General features: G+C 43.3%; 1 protein-coding gene across 1 annotated transcript; it reads right to left on the bottom strand.

Annotated features, from left to right (window-relative positions):
* Positions 1–194: 194 nt before the first annotated feature.
* LOC121549988 (condensin-2 complex subunit G2-like) lies at positions 195–22,893 on the bottom strand. The gene is made up of 27 exons (XM_041862030.2): positions 22,813–22,893; positions 22,444–22,566; positions 21,462–21,656; positions 20,948–21,062; positions 20,242–20,399; positions 18,163–18,297; positions 17,823–17,917; positions 17,291–17,447; positions 16,588–16,680; positions 16,365–16,490; positions 15,788–15,967; positions 15,343–15,495; positions 14,856–15,078; positions 14,322–14,416; positions 13,636–13,809; positions 13,275–13,345; positions 13,020–13,173; positions 12,462–12,635; positions 12,244–12,360; positions 6,627–6,767; positions 5,272–5,371; positions 4,849–5,036; positions 1,777–1,920; positions 1,539–1,642; positions 1,190–1,290; positions 819–921; positions 195–508 (listed from the first exon to the last, which is right to left on the bottom strand). The coding sequence occupies exons 2-27, from the start codon at positions 22,519–22,521 to the stop codon at positions 451–453; spliced, it is 3,432 nt and encodes a 1,143-aa protein (XP_041717964.2). The 5' UTR covers positions 22,522–22,566; positions 22,813–22,893; the 3' UTR covers positions 195–450.
* Between the last annotated feature and the right edge of the window lie 595 nt (positions 22,894–23,488).

Here is a 23,488-nt window from a genome sequence, read left to right as displayed (position 1 = left end):
CTGTCACCCCCCTGCAGCTGGCCTTCCTTCAGATCTTAGTTTCCCAACTCCTGTCCTTCCTCCTTAGCCACAGAAACTAACCTTCTCTGCCTCCTCTGCCAGTGGTGGAGCATAACTAAATGCAAACTATATTTCCTTCAATAAATTGTGCAAACATGTACTATAAGATAAAATAAGAATCCACAATGACATGGTTGAAACTCACATTTCAATGTATTTTCAGCAGTTACTTAGCAATGTTACACACAGTTCAGTTTATGCAGCATACAGTATACTTACGCAATACATAAATCCAAAGCGCAAATACAAGTCATGCTGTATACACCATGATCGCACAGGATAGAAGAACTTAGAGAAATAGAACAGAATAGAAAAATAGATGACACTGGGAACCAAAAAATAATTAGTAAATGTTAAATGTGTAAATGTTGTTCTCTCGTTCTTGCCCCCTCATGGGCATGGCATCAGAATCTCATTCAAAGTGTTGATAGCGGATTCGTAGATTACCCTGGAGAAAGATTTTTTGTTGTTGTTGAATTTAATGTAATCTTGTGGTTGCTATTTTGTCATTTGAAAATATAATTTGACATCTTACAATTCCCAATTTACGAGCACGTTTCCTTAATGTTCAGGGTACATGCTAACTAACAACTCGAAAATACTTTAATTGTCTTAAAAACATACAAAAGGTCCCAAACGGCACCCTATTCCCTATATTAGTGCACTCCTTTTGATCAGAGCCATTTGGCCTTGGTCAAAAGTAGTGCCATTTGGATGCTATTTGGGACAACCCTTACAACGTTCATTAATCTAGTTACCTCTGGATGTGTCCTTCATTCTCAGCCTTGACAGCGTAATGTTTCTGAAGCTGCCTCTGGACGGACACAGCTGTACTCTTCAGATCTTCCTTAAACTTCCCAGCTGGAACAAAAACAGGCAATCATTACAGGCCAGCTACACCGGATACAGAACTTCTCGGATTAATTTCAATGAAACCTTGGTGTAAGCAACTGGCTCAGGCCCGAGAACAGTTGATAGTGGCACGCGCCCCGCTCACGGCAAAAAAAGTTACACTCCCAGTGTAGCTGCTAAAAACATTTACCCACGCCCTGTTAGAAACTATTCATAAATGTGAAAATTATTTTTTTATCAATATAAAAGACTCTTTATTGCAACTCATTTTTCTCACTCTGTCTGACAACTGCCAGAATGTGAAGAACTGCAGCCAATCCGGTTAGACCATCAATGACCTCGGAGTCGACAGTTGAGTTGATCTCTGCCAGGAAGGCCCTGAAAAAGAAAAGAGGCCTTGGTTTAGAAACAAAAATGAGGACAAAAGTACAGTATATATTCCATTGCTGGAGCTCTTTGTATGAAATTGTGTGGTGTTGACGGTGTTTGTTCTTCCTCTTGTTCTTCCTTTTTGTGTGGGAAAAATCTATACAAATATTTATCACAAAAAAAGGAAACTGAACTGAGCCAGTCAGTGTGCGTAGTAATAGAAAGCAGCAACGCTTGGAGTGTAGTTGGTTGATTACCTGGTGACCGGGGGCGATTTGAGGAGAACATCCAACAAGATGCTTGAGAGAGGAGGCAAATCCTGGACCGTCTCTGGTGTTGTGACCTCTTGAGGATGTGAAATCTATGACGGAACAGTTTTAAGTTCAGCGCAGACGAAATATAGTACATGTTCTTTATTCGCAAACTATCAACATTTGGAATCACATTTTCTATCTAGGAAAATAGTGTTTGTTGTGTATGAGCCATCTTTGTTACTTTTTGCAGGGAGTGTTGGGTCGCAGCGAGGGTGGCAGCACAGATGGTTGAAAACACCCCGTTTAGGGGGTTTGAGTCGACGCCCGACCAAGCCTGAACCACCTGGAGGAAGTCTCCTAGAGCGGGAACAGCTGAGTACCACAGCTACAACAGCCAGGGGAGAGAGAAACAACCTTAAATCATCTATTCACATTTGCAACCTGAACAGGGCCATATCTATCCATCTGTCTATATTTTATTTATTTTACCCTTATTTAACTAGGCAAGTCAGTTAAGAACAAATTCTTATTTACAATGACGGCCTACACCGGCCAAACCCGGACGACGCTGGGCCAATTGTGCGCCGCCCTATGGGACTCCCAATCACGGCCGGTTGTGATACAGCCTGGAATCGAACCAGGGGGTCTGTAGTGACGCCTCAAGCATTGAGATGCAGTGCCTTAGACCACTGCACCACTCGGGAACCTTATGTCTGCATCTTGTCTTCAGAAAGGCCACTAGGCAAAAACATTGACCAAATTGCCATGTCCACTTTTGTGAACATACACAAATACAGACCAGCAGCATTCTTGCCTCCCAGCCTTGAAATGTTTTATTGGAAAATACTTGCAAACACAGTTAAGAAAGATGCATACCTATTCATATGTTTACCTAAAGAAAGTAGGTTGAACTACAATTCCATATCCTTGCATTTTCAGCGACACCTCCAAAACTGGATCATCAAACACCTGTCAGGTGGATGCAGCTTCAGACAGTCACATCAAGCGGAAAGCTTTAACCTTTTCTGACGCCACAATCACAGCTTTCAGACTGATTTCAAATGTCTCTCCCTACTCATCTCAAAAGCAGGTAGAACCCTGTCAAAAGCTTCTCTCAGATCTGTCAAAAGCTTCTCCTCCTCTCTCTCTTCTTCTTTTCTCTTCCCCTCTCTTCCTCTCTCTCTCAACTTCAAGGCTGTATTTACTTTGTCGCTTTCCCCAGAATCATTCTCAGAAAGCAGCACAGCATCTTAGCTTGTAGCTAAATCTGTTGACGCTTTAACCAAGCTACTGGGTGATCATTCACAGAAAACGATGGTTAAATGAAAGGGAGAGACTTAAAGAAACATATAATGCATCTTCACCTAACACCTAACTGGAGTGGATATTTAGAGGGGCGATCTGCGATTGGAAATACAACAAAATGGTCATCCCCGCCCCTTGTTTTCGTAAACAGTCGAGGGATGGGGCTAAAGGAATGTTGAAACTGAAATTCTCTGCCATGTACGGGTCTCTAAGACAAACAATTATTTGATTAAATATTGAGTTTTGCCTTCACTGCTATAGCCTATAAAAACACATTGAATAGCACGTTCATAAATGGCAAAAAAAGTGTCAAAAAATAAATAAGGAATAAGGTTTTGAAGTGTCTGTCCTATATCTAGGAGATACAGTTGAAATCGGAAGTTTATATACACCTTAGCCAAATACATTTAAACTCAGTTTTTCACATTTCCTGACATTTAATACCAGTAAAAATTCCCTGTCTTAGGTCAGTTAGGACCACCACTATTTTAAGAATATGAAATGTCAGAATAATAGTAGAGAGAATGATTTATTTCAGCTTTTACTTCTTTCATCACATTCCCAGTGGGTCAGAAGTTTACATACACTCAATTAGTATTTGGTAGCATTGCCTTTAAATTGTTTAACTTCGGTCAAATGTTTCAGGTAGCCTTCCACAAGCTTCCCACAATAAGTTGGGTGAATTTTGGCCCATTCCTCCTGACAGAGCTGGTGTAACTGAGTCAGGTTTGTAGGCCTCCTTGCTCGCAGACGCCTTTTCAGTTCTCTGTGGGAGAACCATAAAGAAGGACAACCATCTCTGCAGCACTCCACCAATCAGGCCTTTATGGTAGAGTGGCTATACGGAAGCCACTCCTCACTAAAAGGCACGATAGCCCGCTTGCAGTTTGCCAAAAGGCACCTAAAGACTCTCAGACCATGAGAAACAAGATTGAACTCTTTGGCCTAAATGACAAGTATCACGTCTGGAGGAAACCTGGCACCATCCCTACGGTGAAGCATGGTGGTGGCAGCATCATGCTGTGGGGATGTTTTTCAGCGGCAGGTACTGGGAGACTAGTCAGGATCGAGGCAAAGATGAACGGAGCAAAGTACAGAGAGCTCCTTGATGAAAACCTGCTCCAGAGCGCTCAGGACCTCAGACTGGGGGCGAAGGTTCACCTTCCAACAGGACAACGACCCTAAGCACAGAGCCAAGACAACGCAGGAGTGGCTTTGGGACAAGTCTCTGAATGTCCTTGAGTGGACTAGCCAGAGCCCGGACTTGAACCCGATCGAACATCTCTGGAGAGACCTGAAAATAGCTGTGCAGCGACGCTTCCCATCCAACCTGACATAACTTTAGAGGATCTGCAGAGAAGAATGGGAGAAACTCCCCAAACACAGGTGTGCCAAGCTTGTAGTGTCGTACCCAAGAAGACTCAAGGCTGTAATCGCTGCCAAAGGTGCATCAACAAAGTACTGAGTAAAGGGTCTGAATACTTATGTAAAATGTAATATTTCAGTTTCTTTCTTTTCATACATTTGCAAAAATGTCTAAAAACCTGTGTTTGCTTTGTCATTATGGGGTATTGTGTGTAGATTGATATCTATCTATCTATCTATCTATCTATCTATCTATCTATCTAGTCTCATAGTAGGAGTGCAGTTTAGTCCTTTAGCTCAGTGGTTCCCAACCAGGGGTTCTAGGAACCCTGGGGGTACTTGGCCTATCCACAGGGGGTACTTGAGAGGACTCATGAGACCATAGGCGTACTGGTAAAATGCACATGAGGGGGTACTTCAGGGGTACTCCAGGCAGAGCAAAATTTAGTTGGTGGTACAGTAACCGAAAAAGGTTGGGAACACTTCTTTAGATCACAATGAATAACATTACATGGACGGCGGGAGCAGATTCTAGATCCTCCTCTGAGAAGCTTGATACATATGGACCCAGAGCTGCTTCTGTTGTTGGGCCAAATAGGCATTCAAACCATCAAGGCATTTGGGACACAGCCATCCTCCTCACCTCCTGGCCCTCCTCAGGGTCCTTCCTTAGGCGGCGAGCCATGACCTCCAGGATCTTCTGGAAGACGTTGGTGACCACGCTGAGGATGATGGAAGACTGGTCGTCCTGGGCCTGGTTCTCGGGGACGTAGTTCTCCGCCACCTCCGTCAGCACAAAGAACAGCAGAGGAACACACAGGTAGCCCTTCTCTGAGAACACAACATAACAAAACACACACCTCAGTCAAATTTCCTCACAGACACAATGAAATGAGACAAGTGGCCTAGTCCAGTCAACAACTATTCTAGAGAATCTACAGTTCTAAATGTGCCTCATAGAAAAGCTGATTTACAGATGGTCAAAAATTGCCCTAAAATGGCATGTTTCTTCATATAGATTCCGCATGTCTCTATAATTGTATATGTTTAGTGTAGATATACTCACCAGAGAGGAGCACGATGGAGCACAGGTGAAGGATCTGCCCTTTGAACTCCTCGTCCCCAAGACCCACCCGGATCACATCTCTGCACACCATCAGTAAACTCTGCCAAACATCACCGCAACGTTAGAGCAATGTTGTCACTCCACAAAGAGGGACAGAAAAATGACATTGATGTTTCTTTATTGTATCAGCATAGTAATTCAGAGTTTGTAATGCGACTGTTTTTAAGAACCTGGAATAATGCTGAAAGACCAACTAAACAAACTATATTATGGGACAATCATTTTTTAAATTAATTAATTCAAAATTACATTTTGTACTAATTTGTCCTGAAAACGTTGCATTGAATAAGCCACCATACCGTAGTATCTTAATCTCAAGTGTTGGTGCTGGAGCTCTATAGAGTTAGTGGAAGCAACAGAAGTGGGTATTAAGATAAATGAGGGGTTTATTTTCAATATCAGATCAAAGCAGCAGCATCTGGGTGACACACTTGAGAGAGTAATGGAAGAAATAACTATAGAAGCCCATTTCAAATAATAAATGAGTCCATCTTGCGCTCTGGGAGTTGGAGGCATACAACGGAGGGCTGATACGTGAGAGTGTGGACCTGAGCTGAATAACAATCTATGAAATAGACTATTCTGTGTCCCAAATGGCACCTTATTCCTTATGTAGTGCACTACTTTTGACCAAGGCCTATAGTGCACTAAATAGGGAATAGGGTGCCATTTAGGATGGAAGCCTCAGTCTGTTTATAGACTGAAAGCATAGGAAAGATTGAAGCACAAGAATTGATCTACTGACCATAATACCATAAAGCTGCTCGTACATTACACCTAATGTCGTGGCTAATACTGTAACAGTGTTATACACAACTATATTCTACGGCTATTCTTTTATGTCTCACATATTTGATAAAGTCTAATGCTATTTTACGCATGTGTTAAGGTTTTCAGTAAACCAATTTGTGACCGCATCTGATGTAAAAAGGGGATTATTAAATACATTTGATTTGATTTACTTTCCCTCCGTCTCCAGGTAAAGCAGGGGTGTCGAACACAATTCCTGGAGGGCCGAGTGTCTGGTTTTTTGCTCCTGCCTTGAATGATCAATTAAGGTAATTGATTAGTTAGGAGTTCCCCTCAACTGGTTGTCTAGGTCATAGTTGGACACAAATTGAAATAAAATAACACACCCAGCAAACACACAGACCTCCAGGAATTGAGTTTGACACCTCTGAGGTACCGCTGAGTACTGAAGACAGAATTAACTCTTAGGTCTTCTGTACAAAACTACAGTGTAAACCCCGTCCTGTGTTTGATACCGGCTACCCTTTCCAGAGGGTCGTACTTACCTCTACCACCTGCCTGGCGAGGTCCCGCTGCTGCTCAGTGACACCTCCCTCACTGGGGCTGACCAGGAAGGGCAGCACCCTCTCTGCCACCCACACTGCCATGTTCTCCACAGGGACCAGGAAATCCCTCCCCTCAGAGAACTGGGAAAGCAAACAACGGTAGTTGTAGCAAGCCCAGGTGGTTATAAAATGTGGTTATAGCCAAAACACTGCACAGACCAGTAGTTATTTCCCAAATACTGTCTACTAGATCTGGGACGATAAACCAAAATTACCTATACTGCTCAAACCGACACTCATCGAAGACATTTAGCTGATATCGTTAGTAGCCTATACTTGACTAGAGATACAGTGGGGGAAAAAAGTATTTAGTCAGCCACCAATTGTGCAAGTTCTCCCACTTAAAAAGATGAGAGAGGCCTGTAATTTTCATCATAGGTACACGTCAACTATGACAGACAAATTGAGAAAAAAAAATCCAGAAAATCACATTGTAGGATTTTTTATGAATTTATTTGCAAATTATGGTGGAAAATAAGTATTTGGTCACCTACAAACAAGCAAGATTTCTGGCTCTCACAGACCTGTAACTTCTTCTTTAAGAGGCTCCTCTGTCCTCCACTCGTTACCTGTATTAATGGCACCTGTTTGAACTTGTTATCAGTATAAAAGACACCTGTCCACAACCTCAAACAGTCACACTCCAAACTCCACTATGGCCAAGACCAAAGAGCTTTCAAAGGACACCAGAAACAACATTGTAGACCTGCACCAGGCTGGGAAGACTGAATCTGCAATAGGTAAGCAGCTTGGTTTGAAGAAATCAACTGCGGGAGCAATTATTAGGAAATGGAAGACATACAAGACCACTGATAATCTCCCTCGATCTGGGGCTCCACGCAAGATCTCACCCCGTGCCAGACGTGTCCCCCTGCTTAAGCCAGTACATGTCCAGGCCCGTCTGAAGTTTGCTAGAGTGCATTTGGATGATCCAGAAGAGGATTGGGAGAATGTCATATGGTCAGATGAAACCAAAATATAACTTTTTGGTAAAAACTCAACTCGTCGTGTTTGGAGGATAAAGAATGCTGAGTTGCATCCAAAGAACACCATACCTACTGTGAAGCATGGGGGTGGAAACATCATGCTTTGGGGCTGTTTTTCTGCAAAGGGACCAGGACGACTGATCCGTGTAAAGGAAAGAATGAATGGGGCCATGTATCGTGAGATTTTGAGTGAAACCCTCCTTCCATCAGCAAGGGCATTGAAGATGAAACGTGGCTGGGTCTTTCAGCATGACAATGATCCCAAACACACCGCCCGGGCAACAAAGGAGTGGCTTCGTAAGAAGCATTTCAAGGTCCTGGAGTGGCCTAGCCAGTCTCCAGATCTCAACCGCATAGGAAATCTTTGGAGGGAGTTGAAAGTCCGTGTTGCCCAGCGACAGACCCAAAACATCACTGCTCTAGAGGAGATCTGCATGGAGGAATGGGCCAAAATACCAGCAACAGTGTGTGAAAACCTTGTGAAGACTTACAGAAAACGTTTCACCTGTGTCATTGCCAACAAAGGGTATATAACAAAGTATTGAGAAACTTTTGTTATTGACCAAATACTTATTTTCCACCATAATTTGCAAATAAATTCATTAAAAATCCTACAATGTGATTTTCTGGAAAGAAAATTCTCATTTTGTCTGTCATAGTTGACGTGTACCTATGATGAAAATTACAGGCCTCTCTCATCTTTTTAAGTGGGAGAACTTGCACAATTGGTGGCTGACTAAATACTTTTTTTCCCCACTGTATGTGAAGTTTGAAATGAAATACACTACCGGTCAAAAGTTTTAGAACAAATCAAATCAAATGTTATTGGTCACATACACGTGTTTAGCAAAATGCTTGTGCTTCTAGCTCCGACAGTGCAGTAATATCTAACAAGTAATCTAACAATTTCACAACATATACCCAATACACCCAAATCTAAGTAAGGAATGAATTAAGAATATATACAGTACCAGTCAAAAGTTTGGACACCTACTCATTCAAGGGTTTTTCTTAATTTTTTACTATTTTCTACATTGTAGAATATAAGTGAAAACATCAAAACTATGAAATAACACATATGGAATCATGTAGTAACCAAAAAAAGTGTTAAACAAATCAAAATATATTTTATATTTGAGATTCTTCAAATAGCCACCCTTTGCCTAGATGACAGCTTTTTTGGTTACCTCATGATTCCATGTGTTATTTCATAGTTTTGATGTCTTCACTATTATTCTACAATGTAAAAAACTGTAAAAATAAAGAAAATCCCTTGAATGAGTAGGTGTGTCCAAACTTTTGACTGGTAGTGTACATAAACTGAGTAAAAAAAGAAACGTCCTCTCACGGTCAACTGTGTTTATTTTCAGCAAATTAACATGTGTAAATATTTGTATGAACATAACATGATTCTCATAAACTGAACACGTTCCACAGACATGTGACTAACATAAATTGAATAATGTGTCCCTGAACAAAGGGGAGGTCAAAATCAAAAGTAACAGTCAGTATCTGGTGTGGCCACCAGCTGCATTAAGTACTGCAGTGCATCTCCTCCTCATGGACTGCACCAGATTTGCCAGTTCTTGCTGTGAGATGTTACCCCACTCTTCCACCAAAGCACCTGCAAGTTCCCGGACATTTCTGGGGGGAATGGCCCTAGCCCTCACCCTCCGATCCAACAGGTCCCAGACGTGCTCATGGGATTGAGATCCGGGCTCTTCGCTGGCCATGGCAGAACACTGACATTACTGTCTTGCAGGAAATCACGCACAGAACGAGCAGTATGGCTGGTGGCATTGTCATGCTGGAGGGTCATGTCAGGATGAGCCTGCAGGAAGGGTACCACATGAGGGAGGAGGTTGTCTTCCCTGTAATGCACAGCGTTGAGATTGCCTGCAATGACAACAAGCTCAGTCCGATGATGCTGTGACACACCGCCCCAGACCTTGACGGACCCTCCACCTCCAAATCGATCCCGCTCCAGAGTACAGGCCTCGGTGTAACGCTCATTCCTTCGACGATAAACGCGAATCCGACCATCACCCCTGGTGAGACAAAACCGCGACTCGTCAGTGACACTTTTTGCCAGTCTGGTCCAGCGACGGTGGGTTTGTGCCCATAGGTGACGTTGTTGCTGGTGAGGACCTGCCTTACAACAGGCCTACAAGCCCTCAGTCCAGCCTCTCTCAGCCTATTGCGGACAGTCTGAGCACTGATGGAGGGATTGTGCGTTCCTGGTGTAACTCGGGCAGTTGTTGTTGCCATCCTGTACCCGTCCCGCAGGTGTGACGTTCGGATGTACCGATCCTGTGCAGGTGTTGTTACACGTGGTCTGCCACTGCGAGGACGATTAGCTGTCTGTCCTGTCTCCCTGTAGCGCTGTCTTAGGCGTCTCACAGTACGGACATTGCAATTTATTGTCCTGGACACATCTGCAGTCCTCATGCCTCCTTGCAGCATGCCTAAGGCACGTTCACGTAGATGAGCAGGGACCCTGGGCATCTTTCTTTTGGTGTTTTTCAGAGTCAGTAGAAAGGCCTCTTTAGTGTCCTAAGTTTTCATAACTGTGACCTTAATTGCCTACCGTCGTAAACTGTTAGTGTCTTAACGACCGTTCCACAGGTGCATGTTCATTCATTGTTTATGGTTCATTGAACAAGCATGGGAAACAGTGTTTAAACCCTTTACAATGAAGATCTGTGAAGGTATTTGGATTTTTACTAATTATCTTTGAAAGACAGGGTCCTGAAAAAGGGACGTTTCTTTTTTTTGCTGAGTTTATATGGACGAGCGATGTCAGAGCGGCATGGATTAAGATACAGTAGAATAGTATAGAATACAGTATATACACATGAGATGAGTAATGCAATATATATAAACATTATTAAAGTGACTAAGATACCCTACTCATTCAACGGTTTTTCTTTATTTGTACACATTTTGACATTGTAGAATAATAGTGAAGACATCAAAACTATGAAATAACACATTGAATCAAGTAGTAACCAAAAAAAGTGTTAAACAAATCAAAATATATTATATATTTGAGATTCTTCAAAGTAGCCACCCTTTGCCTTGATGGCAGCTTTGCACACTCTTGGCATTCTCTCAACCAGCTTCATGGAGGTAGTCACCTGGAATGCATTTCAATTAACAGGTGTGCCTTCTTCAAAGTTAATTTGTGGAATTTATTTCCTTCTTAATGCGTTTGAGCCAATCAGTTGTGTTGTGACAAGGTACCAAATAGGGCTAAGTTCATATTATGGCAAGAACAGCTCAAATAAGCAAAGAGAAACGACAGTCTATCATTACTTAAAAAATATGAAGGTCAGTCAATCCGGAAATCTTCAAGAAATGTGAAAGTTTCTTCAAGTGCAGTCGCAAAAACCATCAAGCGCTATGATGAAACTGGCTCTCATGAGGACCACCACAGGAAAGGAAGACCCAGAGTTACCTCTGCTGCAGATGCCTCAGAAATTGCAGCCCAAATAAATGCTTCACAGAGTTCAAGTAACAGACATCTCAACATCAACTGTTCAGAGGAGACTGTGTGAATCAGGCCTTCATGGTCAAATTGCTGCAAAGAAACCACTACTAAAGGACACCAATAATAAGAAGAGACTTGCTTGGGCCAAGAAACACGAGCTATTTGTCCTTTGGTCTGGAGTTCAATTTGGAGATTTTTGGTTCCAATCGCCGTGTCTTTGTGAGACGCGGTGTGGGTGAACGGATGATCTCTGCATGTGTAGTTCCCACCGTAAAGCATGGAGGAGGTGGTGTTATGGTGTGGGGGTGCTTTGCTGGTGACACTGTCTATTATTTATTTAGAATTCAAGGCACAGTTAACCAGCATGGCTACCACAGCATTCTGCAGCGATACGCCATCCCATCTGGTTTGGGCTTAGTGGAACTATCATTTGTTTTTCAACTGGACAATGACCCAACACACCTCCAGGCTGTGTAAGGGCTATTTTACCAAGAAGGTGATGGAGTGCTGACCTGGCCTCCACAATCCCCCGACCTCAACCAAATTGAGATGGTTTGGGATGAGTCGGACCGCAGAGTGAAGGAAAAGCAGCCAACAAGTGCTCAGCATATGCGGGAACTCCTTCAAGACTGTTGGAAAAGCATTCCAGGTGAAGCTGGTTGAGAGAATGCCAAGAGTGTGCAAAGCTGTCATCAAGGCAAAGGGTGGCTATTTAAAGAATCTCAAATATAAATAGATTTGTTTAACACTTTTTTGGTTATTACATGTTTCCATATGTGTTATTTCATAGTTTTGATGTCTTCACTATTATTCTACAATGTAGAAACTAGTAAAAATAAAGAAAAACCCTTGAATGACTAGGTATTGTAAAACTTTTGACCGGTAGGGTGACTGCTAATGAGAAGAAGAAGGAAGAAGGAAGAAGATTTAAGAAATAATAAATAAATAAATAAAACACGGTGCACATTAGTGTTATAAAGTTATCGTTGTATTTATTACTAGCATAACAATTTATCGTGGGCAAAGCAATACTGTACACAGATTTGTTACAAAGCAGAGGCATGTAGGTGATGGGACTCACTTTGTGCTGTAGATGGGCACTGAGACGTGCGTGAAGGGCAAACGCCCTCAGTGCTGTTTCTGCTCTGGGAATATTGGCCTGGGTCTCAGAAGAGCTCAGATGGGATAACAGCACTGACTGAGAAAGCAAACATGACACAGGATCACACCTCTGCACATAGCCTCTCACCGCACATAGAACCAATATATAAAACTCTATAATTATATTATCTACTCTACCTTCCAGGCCCCGAGGGCTTTGTGCAGCTGTTTGAGCTGGCCCTGCCTGAAGGGCAGGATGCAGTCCCGCGTGGAGGTACGGCTGACCAGGTACTCCAGGTAATCTAGCCCTAGGTCTGGTTTGGCCTCCACCGTCTCCTGGATGCGCACTTTCCGACTGGTGTTCCCTTTGCCCTGTGGAGAAGGGGGAGCAGGGAGGCGGGGTAATGTTCATTGATGTCATGATTACATCTCAGTACCCAACTATAAGAGCATTAAGGCAATGTTTTTGAAGACAAACTTGTTTACTCAGAATAAAGTAAACTTAGTAAGATGTTTTACTATGCAGATGGATCACTCCTTTCTCCATTACAATGCCTAATATATAAATATCCCAAGGAGCCACCGAGGGTCTCACTGAGGCATCCCTATTCATCTGTGCCTGCATCTCAAATAGCACCCTTTCCCTATATACTGCACTACTTTTGACCAGAGAACCTATGGACCCTGGTCAAAAGTAGTGCACTATATAGAGAATAGGGTGGTATTTGTGACGCGACCTCAGTGCGTGTTGCTTACCGCGGCGGTGGGTAACGCATCAGTGAGCCAGTCTGTGACGAGCTCCAGGACGTGTGCGGCCTGGCCCCAGCTACACAGGCACTCGATGATCTGACTGTACTGGGACACCTTGGCCCCCGCCTCCAGCCTCTTCAGCCTGGACAGCACCCCACAGCTGGAACACAGGGACCAGAGAAACAGGGTTAACACAGACAGAGACAGAGAGAGTGAGAGTCTGAAGACCAATATAAGACAAGTTAGCAGGACCCCACAGACCTGAAAGTGGGGACAGAAGCTGGGGGCAGTAGGGAGGCTAGTTGGATGAGGGGAACTGTACAACGCTCCTCCTGAAAGAGAGAGAAACAAGGTGAGGCCACCTTAAATGATGGCGAAGATATCTGGGGTGCGTTCCAATAATCTCTCCTTCTTCCTAAAGTGTGAACTCATTCACTACTCCCCACACATTTAAAAGCATTGGATTGGTACAGCATGGGCTAGAGGGAGTTTCCATAAACCACTCATTTCCTTTCAAATCTATGAAGGGAAGTGAACAAGTGCTCACTTAAGAGAAATTATAGATTATTGGGACACAACCTCGGTGTGACTGCCACAGGGTGAAATCCAGTCCACCTCATACCTGGAAGACATTGAAGTACTTGGGCACGACGGAGCCAAACTTGACAGTGGTGTACTGGAGGGCGTCCTTGTTGAGCTGCAGGGCTTTCCGGATACTCCGCCACAAGATCACCACTACCTCCAGCAGACTGGCCATGGACGCCGTGTCCTTGACCGACAGGACATCCTCCAGAACCTGGGATTTGAAATACAACAAAGCAGGGCACCGCGCAACTTGTTGTGGTAAACAGCTGAGCGATGGGGCTGGAGAAATATAGAATCCAGGAGGTACTTCCCACTCAAACCATAGAAAGGAAAACACCAAGGAGGCCTACTGTTCATTCTAGCCTGAGCGCAAACCCTCATACTAGCTTTCTATGCTGGAGACATGTAAAACACTTAAATTCATAGACAGAGCTATGGATGCAAGGACTGACCATCCATGAGATCAAAATGATCGTTTTTACCATGTCTTGAAGCTAGAATGTATTTGTTTAGAACTTCATTAAAAACAATGGCGTAAAACTAGATTATACGACAGTTGAACTAAGCTGAGGCATTTCGCTGAAGGGGTGGAATGTACTAATTCCCGATTGTAATTTGAATGATGGGGAAAAATCTTGACTATAGTACATGCATTCCATTGACAAACAAGAATCTCCTTAGTATTGTAAGTGATCTGACATTCAGTGCTACAATCAGTCTTACACTTGTGTTCTCCTTGTTGTTGGAGTTTGTCTCATTCAGGTCTTCAGTCTGGATGCAGGCGTTCAAACACCGGCGGATTATCAGCATCAGCTTGACTGGGACACAAGCGGTACAGTACAACAGACTTTAACTCTGGGATTTCTAACAACTTCAAATGACTCACATAACATCTGCTAGCTAGATATGTATTTTTAATATGATCTAGGGGGAATAAAGACAGACACAGGTCCGTACTGTAAACCTCAACAGATCAATGAGCGGTAGTTCGACATTTTGGCAATTAAGCCCTTTTTTCTACTTACCCAGAGTCAGATGGACTCATGGATACCATTTGTATGTCTATGTTTGCAGTTTGAAGGAAGTTGAAGGTAGTTTCTGGAGCGGTTGCTAACTAGCATTAGCGCAATGACTGGAAAATGTCAAACTACCCCTTTAAATCCCACCTATGCTGACAGGAGCTACATAGCTGCAGGCCAAACTCACCTATATTAGTAAGGGCTGTGTAGGAGCTATATAACCGCAGGCCAAACTCACCTATGTTAGTGGGGGCTGTGTAGATGTGGGCATACTGGTAGAACTTCCTAGCTGCCTTGGGGTTCATCTGAATCAGGGTGACGCAGCGCTCGCACCACACCTCCTCTGATTGGTTGACGGGGAAGAAGGAATTGAAGAGGAGGTTGACGATGCGCTTGGAGACAGGCTGCGAGTCGACGGCCAGACGGGCTAGCAGGTGTTCCATGGAGGACACCTTCCAGAACTGGAGAAGAGAGAGGAGGGGTACGGCAGGGTGAGCGTCACAAATCATGTCTGACAGTATTACTGAGATAGCAGGGAATCAAAAAGCTTTCTCCCAACACAAACAGAAATAACTACAGTGTATTGCCTGACAAAATGACAACAATGAAGATATATAATTTTGAAAAATGTATAGTTGTACTATGATTATCTTCAGTTGTCTTTTTGTCAGACAATATGCTGTGGTTTTGCACAAAACAGAAATACACACACGCAGTGTTTTTACCTTGGCGGCTCGCACTGCTTTGATCTTGAGCAGCATGTCGAGGAAGGCCACGCGTACTTTCTCCGAGGTGTCATGGAGGCTGTTCTTCAGAGCAGGCAGTAGCTGCTCCAGCAACGGGTGACTTTGGCCATTGTCCAATACGATGGTCAAACACTGGAGAGAAGACTTAACAATCAGTAATCAATAATATCAACAACACAGAACCGCAGTCATGACTGGTGGTGCTCTAGAGGAGGTTCAGAGTTCACCATCGCACCCATAGAGACATATAGGTCTGCATCCCAAATGGCACCCTATTCCCTATATAGGGCACTGCTTTTGACCAGAGCTTTAAGGGCTGTCAAATTAGTGCACTATATAGGGAACAGGGTGCCATTTGGGATGTAACCATAATGTTCTAATATATATATAGTGTTCTATAGTATTCAATACTGTGGTCACCCACCTTGAAGACGGAGCAGCGGACATCAGGGGAGCTGGTATCATTGGCCAGCTCTACCACCAACTTCTTAAGGAAGTCGGTGATGACAGTGGGGGGGATGACCTCCCAACACTTGGCCAGGATCTTACAGACCCCCAGGGTGGCTGTGGAGCGCACCAGGGGCTGAGGGTCCTCCAGCAGGCACTGACATGTTACAAACACACACACAGGAACAAACAGGTGAGAGCTTTATTAAACAGGACTACACTGTACACAGTGCTGATAAAATACACTCACTACACTTGAACTATTTAACCCTTTAAAATCGACACAGAAACATTCTATGCTGATTTTGTAATTCCAAACTATTTAGCAGACGCTCTTATCCACGCTGACTTACAGGGGCAATTAGGGTTAAGTGCACAGACAGATTTTTCATCTAGTCGGCTCGGGGATTCGAACCAGCAACCTTTCGGTTACTGGCCCAACGCTCTTAACTGCTAGGCTATCTGCCGCATATTAGCTCAATTTATGGCATTTCACGGATTCACAAACATAAAACAACCACTTGGAAATTCAATGTCATAATACATTGACTTACGACCAGCGTGTCCAGTTGTTTCTGGATGGTCTCGTCCATCTTCTCACTGCTCTGGCTAGGGTCGTGGATAGGGAAGGCCTCGGTGAAGAGCAGAGTGGCATTGGCCCGGACCTCAGAGTTGGCAGCCTACAATGATAGAGAAGACTCCTTCATTAGTTCAACAACAACAAAAAACAATATCCAGAAATAAAGAGTATGTGTATGAAGGAAAATGTGACTGTACGCTTAGCGCTCTCCAGAGAATGGGCTTGTAGAGTCTGTAGAGCATCTCATCCAACCCGTGGCGGCCCTTCCGTTTGTGAAAGTAGCTCAGTATCTACACAGAGGAGAGTTAAGTCACACACATAAAATAAATGTCACCCATTGCAGTGAATACGTAGACTTTGTGGCAAAGTACGCCAGCTGGTGGTTTGCTGATATGATGCTAAAGCCTTAGCAGTCTTGTTATGAAAAAATAGAAAATAAATACAGGGAATGTGTGCTGTTGAAGTTCTACTTCAACAGTCCCAAATGGCACCCTTTTCCCTATATTAGTGGTAAAAATAAAACAAAAACAAAAAAATCAATACAGTTACATATCGCAATATTATTTTGGGAAAGATATTATATCGATATTTGAATCCAAGTATCAATTTGTAAAAAAAAATATTATTATTATTTCTGAAGCTGACATAGTGAGAAATATGTTTGGAACATCAAATCGCAATACATATAGAACCATGAGAATTGCAATACAGATCGTATCACCACCTAAGTATCGTGAGATCCCTGGCAATTCCCAGCATACCCTATATAGTGCAATCATTTTTACCAGAGCGCTATAGGGTGAACTACTAAAGGCCCTGGTCAAAAGTAGTGCACTATACAGTATAGGGAATAAGATGCCACTTGGGATGCACACTAAGTCAAATGTGCACGGCGCCCACCTGTCTGACTTTGGCATGGACGGGTGAGGTCCTGTGCAGGAGTACAGCGTGCTGCATGAAGTCCTGGATGCAGGTGCTCTCGATCTGCTCCAGACAGACCCCAGAGGCTTTCTTCCAGGCCCGGCAGTAGATCTCAGCTATGTTGTCAGTGAGGGAACTGGGAAAAATCAACTGAGTTCAACCAAACAGTCAAAAAAAAACTGGTATATCATCATGAATTGAATAGGAGAAAACCATTGCCTCCTGACAGCTACCTTAGAATAAGTACGCCTTGACCGAGCCAGAACGGCCCATCTCCTGTTTATGTAGCGGGAGGCAGCTTGATGTGCAAGTACACCCCCTGGACAGGACACTAGTCTGTCGTGGGGCCTTACGCTAAATGCTGAGTGCCAAGCAGAAATGCATCGGGTCCCATTTTTTTGGTCTTTGGTATGACTCGACCGGAGATCGAACCCCCAACCTCCCAATCTGGCAGACATTATAACAAGGTCACTTAGTACCTTAATAGAAAACTAGAAATGCAAACACTTACTTTGCAAAGTAGGGCAGCTGATTTTTGATGGTTCCATGGATCATCCGGATGAAGTTGACATTCCAGCTAAAGAGGAACACCATGAGACGCTTTCCCTGCCAGCGAAAGTCATGTTATCGGAACGACAATGTGAGCATGATAGCATAGCATCACACACACACACACGACCTATATAAATACATTCAGCGTTTGCTTTTGTCTGGAGTTTCAGATGGGCAGGGTTTGCAGTTTTGGGACTTTTATTTTGGTTTATTAAGCCAGGCAAGCACAAACGGGCAGAGAAAGTATTTGAAATTAAATCCATTTTTAAGTATTTGAAAACCAGTTCTGACACACTTACATCTTCGTTTCTAATGTGATTGACACTGAGGAAGCACTGTAGCAGCAGATCGATCAGCTCCTGGCTGCTCTCCGACGCAAAGTCCACAGTGAGCAGCACTTCATGGAAACCCCACAGCCTTTGGATCTCAGCCCCCTGAGAACGTGTACAAAACGCAAATACAACATTCAGCAAACCAAATACAAAACTGGTCAATGCAGACGCCAAAAGACAAACCTGCCAAGATTAGACAAAAGGTTAATACAGAGATATCATTCTTCCCCCAGATAACCAGAGACACATATTGGAGAACAGCCTAAAATGCAGATACTGCCTGCAAGGAATCCACCTCACTAGGGCAGAAACGAGAGGATCACAAATCATAATCGTATATCGCTCTAATGTAAATATCCACTAGTGTAGAAGAAGACTTCAGTTCTGACAGAGATAAAATGAAGAGTGCATACTCTACTTCAAATTAATTCTCCAGATGATCCCTGAATGAGAGTACCGGGTGATTAAAGAGCGCTCTCGTCTGTTGTCGAGACCAGGGAGTGGAGCTAAAATAAATACAAATAAAATACTTATTGAGATCATTCCTTCTCTTTTTGACTCAGGCTCCTGATGGAGATGATTAGGGATAGAAGCGGGCTTCACAAAACACAGAAAAGGAGACAATCAGATAGGGCGAACAACACAAGATAAAAAGCAAGCACATGGAAGAAAAATCAAAAAAGGAAATGTGAAATATGAAATATGTAAACATGTACCCAGGATTTTTTCTGCATAGAAAACTCTTGAACTCTATGTTCAAACAGTTTTCAGTTTAGGGGATGGAAAAACGTTCAGTGTAAAACTTAAAAACGACTAAAACCACAAAGTACACAATATATACAAAAGTATGCGGACACCCCTTCAAATTAGTGGATTTGGCTATTTCAGCCACACCTGTTGTCGACAGATGTATAATATCGAGCTCAAAGCAATGCTCCATAGACAAACATTGGCAGTAGAATGGCCTTACTGAAGAGCTCAGTGACTTTCATAGGATGCCACCTTTCCAACAAGTCAGTTCGTCAAATTTCTGCCCTACTAGAGCCGCCCCGGTCAACTGTAAGTGCTGTTATTGTGAAGTGGAATTTTCTAAATGTCTGAATACAGAAGTGCGTAGCGCATAAAAATAGTTTGTCCTCGGTTGCAACCCTCACTACTGAGTTCCAAACGGCCTCTGGAAGCAACGTCAGCAAAATAACTGTTCGTCATGAGCTTCATGAAATGGGTTTCCATGGCCGAGCAGCTGCACACAAGCCTAAGATCACCATGCGCAATGCCAAGCATCGGCTGGAGTGGTGTAAAGCTCGCCGCCATTGGACCCCGGAGCAGTGGAAACGCTTTCTCTTGAGTGATGAATCACGCTTCACCATCTGGCAGTCTGATGGGCGAATCTGGAAGAAGCAAGTCCCCGCAGCAATGTTCCAACATCTAGTGGAAAGCATTCCAAGAAGAGTGGAGGGGGGGCCGACTCCATGTTAATGCCCATGATTTGGAAATGAGATGTTCGATGAGCAGGTGTCCACATACTTTTGGTAATTTAGTGGATGTAGAAAAGATTATGGAACTATATATTTTTAAATAAGATAATCTTTGATAAATAACAAAATCCCCCAAATAAAAAACAGTGAGGGAGAATAAATAATTACAAAAATGACCCATTCAGGAGTATTTTTTTTCATAGCATGGGGCCCCCAATGATTTTGGTATAATGTTTGAGTCACTCAGATAGCATAAGACATAGCAAAATGTGTAGAATTACAGGAAATTAGCTTTGAAACTATTTTGTCATTGCGGGCCAACAGGAGGGCCTCTAAAATTTCAGGTCAGAGACCACACCATTGGGCACACCCATAGCCACACCCCCATCACACCCACCACCCAAGACCCATTTTGATCCAGAAAAAAACCCCGGTAGCCTATCATTCTGTATTATCCTCCAAAATAACTTAAAGCAAGCCCAGAAAGTTTGCTAGAGAAAAAGCAAGACTGACAGAGAGCAAAACAGAAAAGCAACGACAGGCCATGTTGGTGCTAAAGGGTACGTACTGGTTTCTTCAGTATGAGGGTCTTCTCCAGGCAAACAAGGAAGGCTGTGCGGCCCAGCTCTTCTTTCCCCAGGAGGCCTTTCTTCCACCAGGCCTCGCACAGACCGGTGATAGCATGCCGCAGAGGCATCTCAGAGGCAGGAAGGTAGGGCAGGACACCTGGGGTTGTTGTACAGAGACAGACTGAAGGGTTGGAGTACTTAAAGCAGTCTGGCTGACACCTAACTCAAAGTCCTCCTGACTTCAAAGTCTGGAAAGGCTCTTTTGATGTCAGCACGATGTGTCGATAATGAAGGGGGCTGTGCTTTTTTACTGATTGGTTCTCCTCTGTGACTTTCTCACTCAAACACCCACATGGACAGCCACACACAGTCCCCGAGAGCTGTCACCTTCGTAAGGTCTCAACCCCCCAGGAAAAAACAACAACTGAGAACTAATCAAAGCTCAGCCAGAAACAAGTACGACTCCGCATGAATACTGCATTTACAATGCCCTCCTGTCCAGACCAGTGTGTCAGCTCTCCCTCGCTGACCACATGAGTCGCATAAACCAGGCTACCTAAAAACTGGCTAAACAAGTATTTTCAAACACTTTCAGATTCTTTCTATAATAAAAAAGCGCTATAGAAATTGAATAAATGATGATCATTATTATTATTATAAAACAAGGATACAGAGTTAATAGTCAATAAAACAAAAAACACTCACCATGTAATATGTTGGTGCACTCTAAGAGAGAGTTGTAGGTGTCGCCACCCTCAATGACATCCACAGAAGCTGTGACCACTAGAGTCACTCCCTCAAAGACAGACATGGTGTGTGTCTAAAGAACAGAAAAGATGACCACCTCTCAATCAAGGAATAGTAGACAACTGAACACTGACATCAGATGTAGGAGATGAAGTCAGAGCAAGAATAAAACAACTGTTCTTGTCATGCCGTGTGGAACAATATAGACGAGAGAGTGATCAGGATGTAGAATTGTCATGATACTACGATTCGCCATGGCAAAAAAAACATGGCAGACTAAACTCTTTGTTGAACCTGCTTTATGTCAAATAGTGTGCACCATAGCTTGGAAAACAAACAAATGTGACTCTGGGTGACAACAGTATAATGCGTTTCCAACATTAGGACTGTATCCCTTAAATTAAACCTGCTTCATGTTTTATTTCCTTGCCACGATCCTAGTACTGTGACAACTCTACTCACTAGTACTCACCCGGTCTGGGGACACCTCCACCTCCATGTCATTGTCCTCCTTGTCCTCCTCTAAGCCAGCATCCCAGTGCTCTGGTGCAAAGGCTGCCAGCTGGTCACAAAGTACTGTGACTAGTCTGGCCCACAGTGCCTCTCTCTGGCCCTTTGGCAACTCCTGCAGGACCTCATCCAGGTCAAAGGGCTCAGCTGTGTCCTTCTATGGTAACATCACAGCCAAACAGGGTCAGAGGCAAGGCTCTCAAATTGATAGATGAGCATAACGAATCATTATGGTAGACAATACTCATTTTGAGATTCATGATATTGGTCCTATAAGACAGGGGTTCCCAAACACTTTCACTCAGGCCATCCTTTCAGCATTGGGGAACATCCCAGGTGTGGTCCTCTGTAGCTCAATTGGTGAATGTATGCACACATGACTAAGTCGCTTTGGATAAAAGCGTCTGCTAAATGGCATATTATTATATTATCCCAGGGCCCCCCTGCACGCATTCCACATCTATGGGCACACGCACTGTTCATGACACAAACTGTTCACACCCCTCTTGTTGGCAGAGAGAGAAAGGGTTTAAAGCTTATTTCCTGCAATTCTGTACATTTTGCCATGCCTAATGTGTGTATTCATGTGATATTTGAGTGATTCAAACATTACAACAAAATCAATGGGCTAAAAAACGTTAGCATTTCTGACAAGTTATAAATAGCTCTCTAAGGTATGCAATGACTAAGGTAGCCCCCCCCACACACACACAAATAAAAAAATAAAAAAACTCAGTCTGGCTTTCAACTTACTCTTAAAAGTTGTAATAGTAGAATGCACAAGGTGCAATTTCGAAATTCCTAGTGCATCATCAGTTTTCCTCTTGTCATATCAGTCATTGCATACCTTAGAGAGCTATGAGTATTGTCACAGTTTGGGAACCACTGCAGTATACATATTTTGCAGTTTTACAAAAAATAACATTGTAGCTAACGTTACTTACATGGAGTTTAATGAAATTGAGAAATTCCCCCACATTGTCTTTGCAGACGGAGTCTAAAAATGCCTCTCGCTTAGACATGTTTAGTCAGTGCCGTGAAATAAGCAGTCAAATCTCTCGTTAAATCTGAATGATTTGGATAAAAACAACATGACATCATGAGCAACAACAATAACGTCGTTACCTAGCTAACCTAACTTGCTTCGTGTTTCCGTTTTATGGACAGAAATATGAACTAAAGTTCATCAGCATATCATATACCACTAGCTAAGTTAATGTTAAATACATATCAATGTCTTATGCCGTTCTTATAAATCATCAACTATTTTCTTATTATAACTTAGCTAACAAGCTAGCCAGGCATTCACCTACCAGCTTCCCCGGGCAAATTTTATTTGAAAACGTCCCGAGCCACGTGACACACCTCTGTTATGACGTCATTACGTCTTCTTGCAATCACTCCAGAGACGGAAGAGGAAGCGATCATCCCACTCCCTCATTTTTTTCAATAGAAGTCAATGACCTAAGTAGATCGGAGACCCAGGTTCTATCTCATTGGTCTCTATCTGGTGTCTATGGGAGTGCCACCCCCTTAAGTAGACCGGAACTGAATTTTTTCCCCAATGGTAAACAGCCTGAGTGAACTATCTTCATTCATCCACCATCTTTGAACCCTACTATACCACAGAGTTTCTAAACCCAGAGGCCAAACGCACAGAGTTTCTAAACCATATTTGCCGAACTCTTTATATACCTCGGTGCCTAACATCACGATACTTTCGGGAACGCTTCGCGAAGTAGACTCGACAGACCAGGGTTCGGAAAGTCAATGAGAGAAGTGAACAATTAGTTTACATTTCATTTGAGTCATTTAGCAAATGCGCGTATTCAGAGCGATTTACAGGAGCAATTAGGGTTATGTGTTGCTCAAGGGCACATAGACAGATTTGTCACCTAGTCGGCTCGGGAATTCAAACCAGCAACCCTTCGGTTACTGGCCCAACACTCTTAACCGCTAGGCTACCTGCCGCCCATGAACTATTGCTTG

The sequence above is a fragment of the Coregonus clupeaformis genome, chromosome 34 (assembly GCF_020615455.1).
Source record: "Coregonus clupeaformis isolate EN_2021a chromosome 34, ASM2061545v1, whole genome shotgun sequence".
NCBI lineage: Eukaryota > Metazoa > Chordata > Actinopteri > Salmoniformes > Salmonidae > Coregonus > Coregonus clupeaformis.
This window is presented reverse-complemented; position numbering and strand designations above follow the sequence as displayed.

Bases quoted from the DNA above. Each gene is read 5' to 3' on its own strand.
- LOC121549988 (XM_041862030.2), bottom strand. From the start codon at position 22,521: ATGTCTAAGCGAGAGGCATTTTTAGACTCCGTCTGCAAAGACAATGTG. The intron at 15,496-15,787 runs GTGGGTGACCAC...TCTTCTCTCCAG, and splicing joins TCCGCTGCTCCGTCTTCAAG to TGTTTGACCATCGTATTGGA. The intron at 13,174-13,274 runs GTCTGTGGGGTC...CCTGTGTTCCAG, and splicing joins GCTTCTGTCCCCACTTTCAG to CTGTGGGGTGCTGTCCAGGC.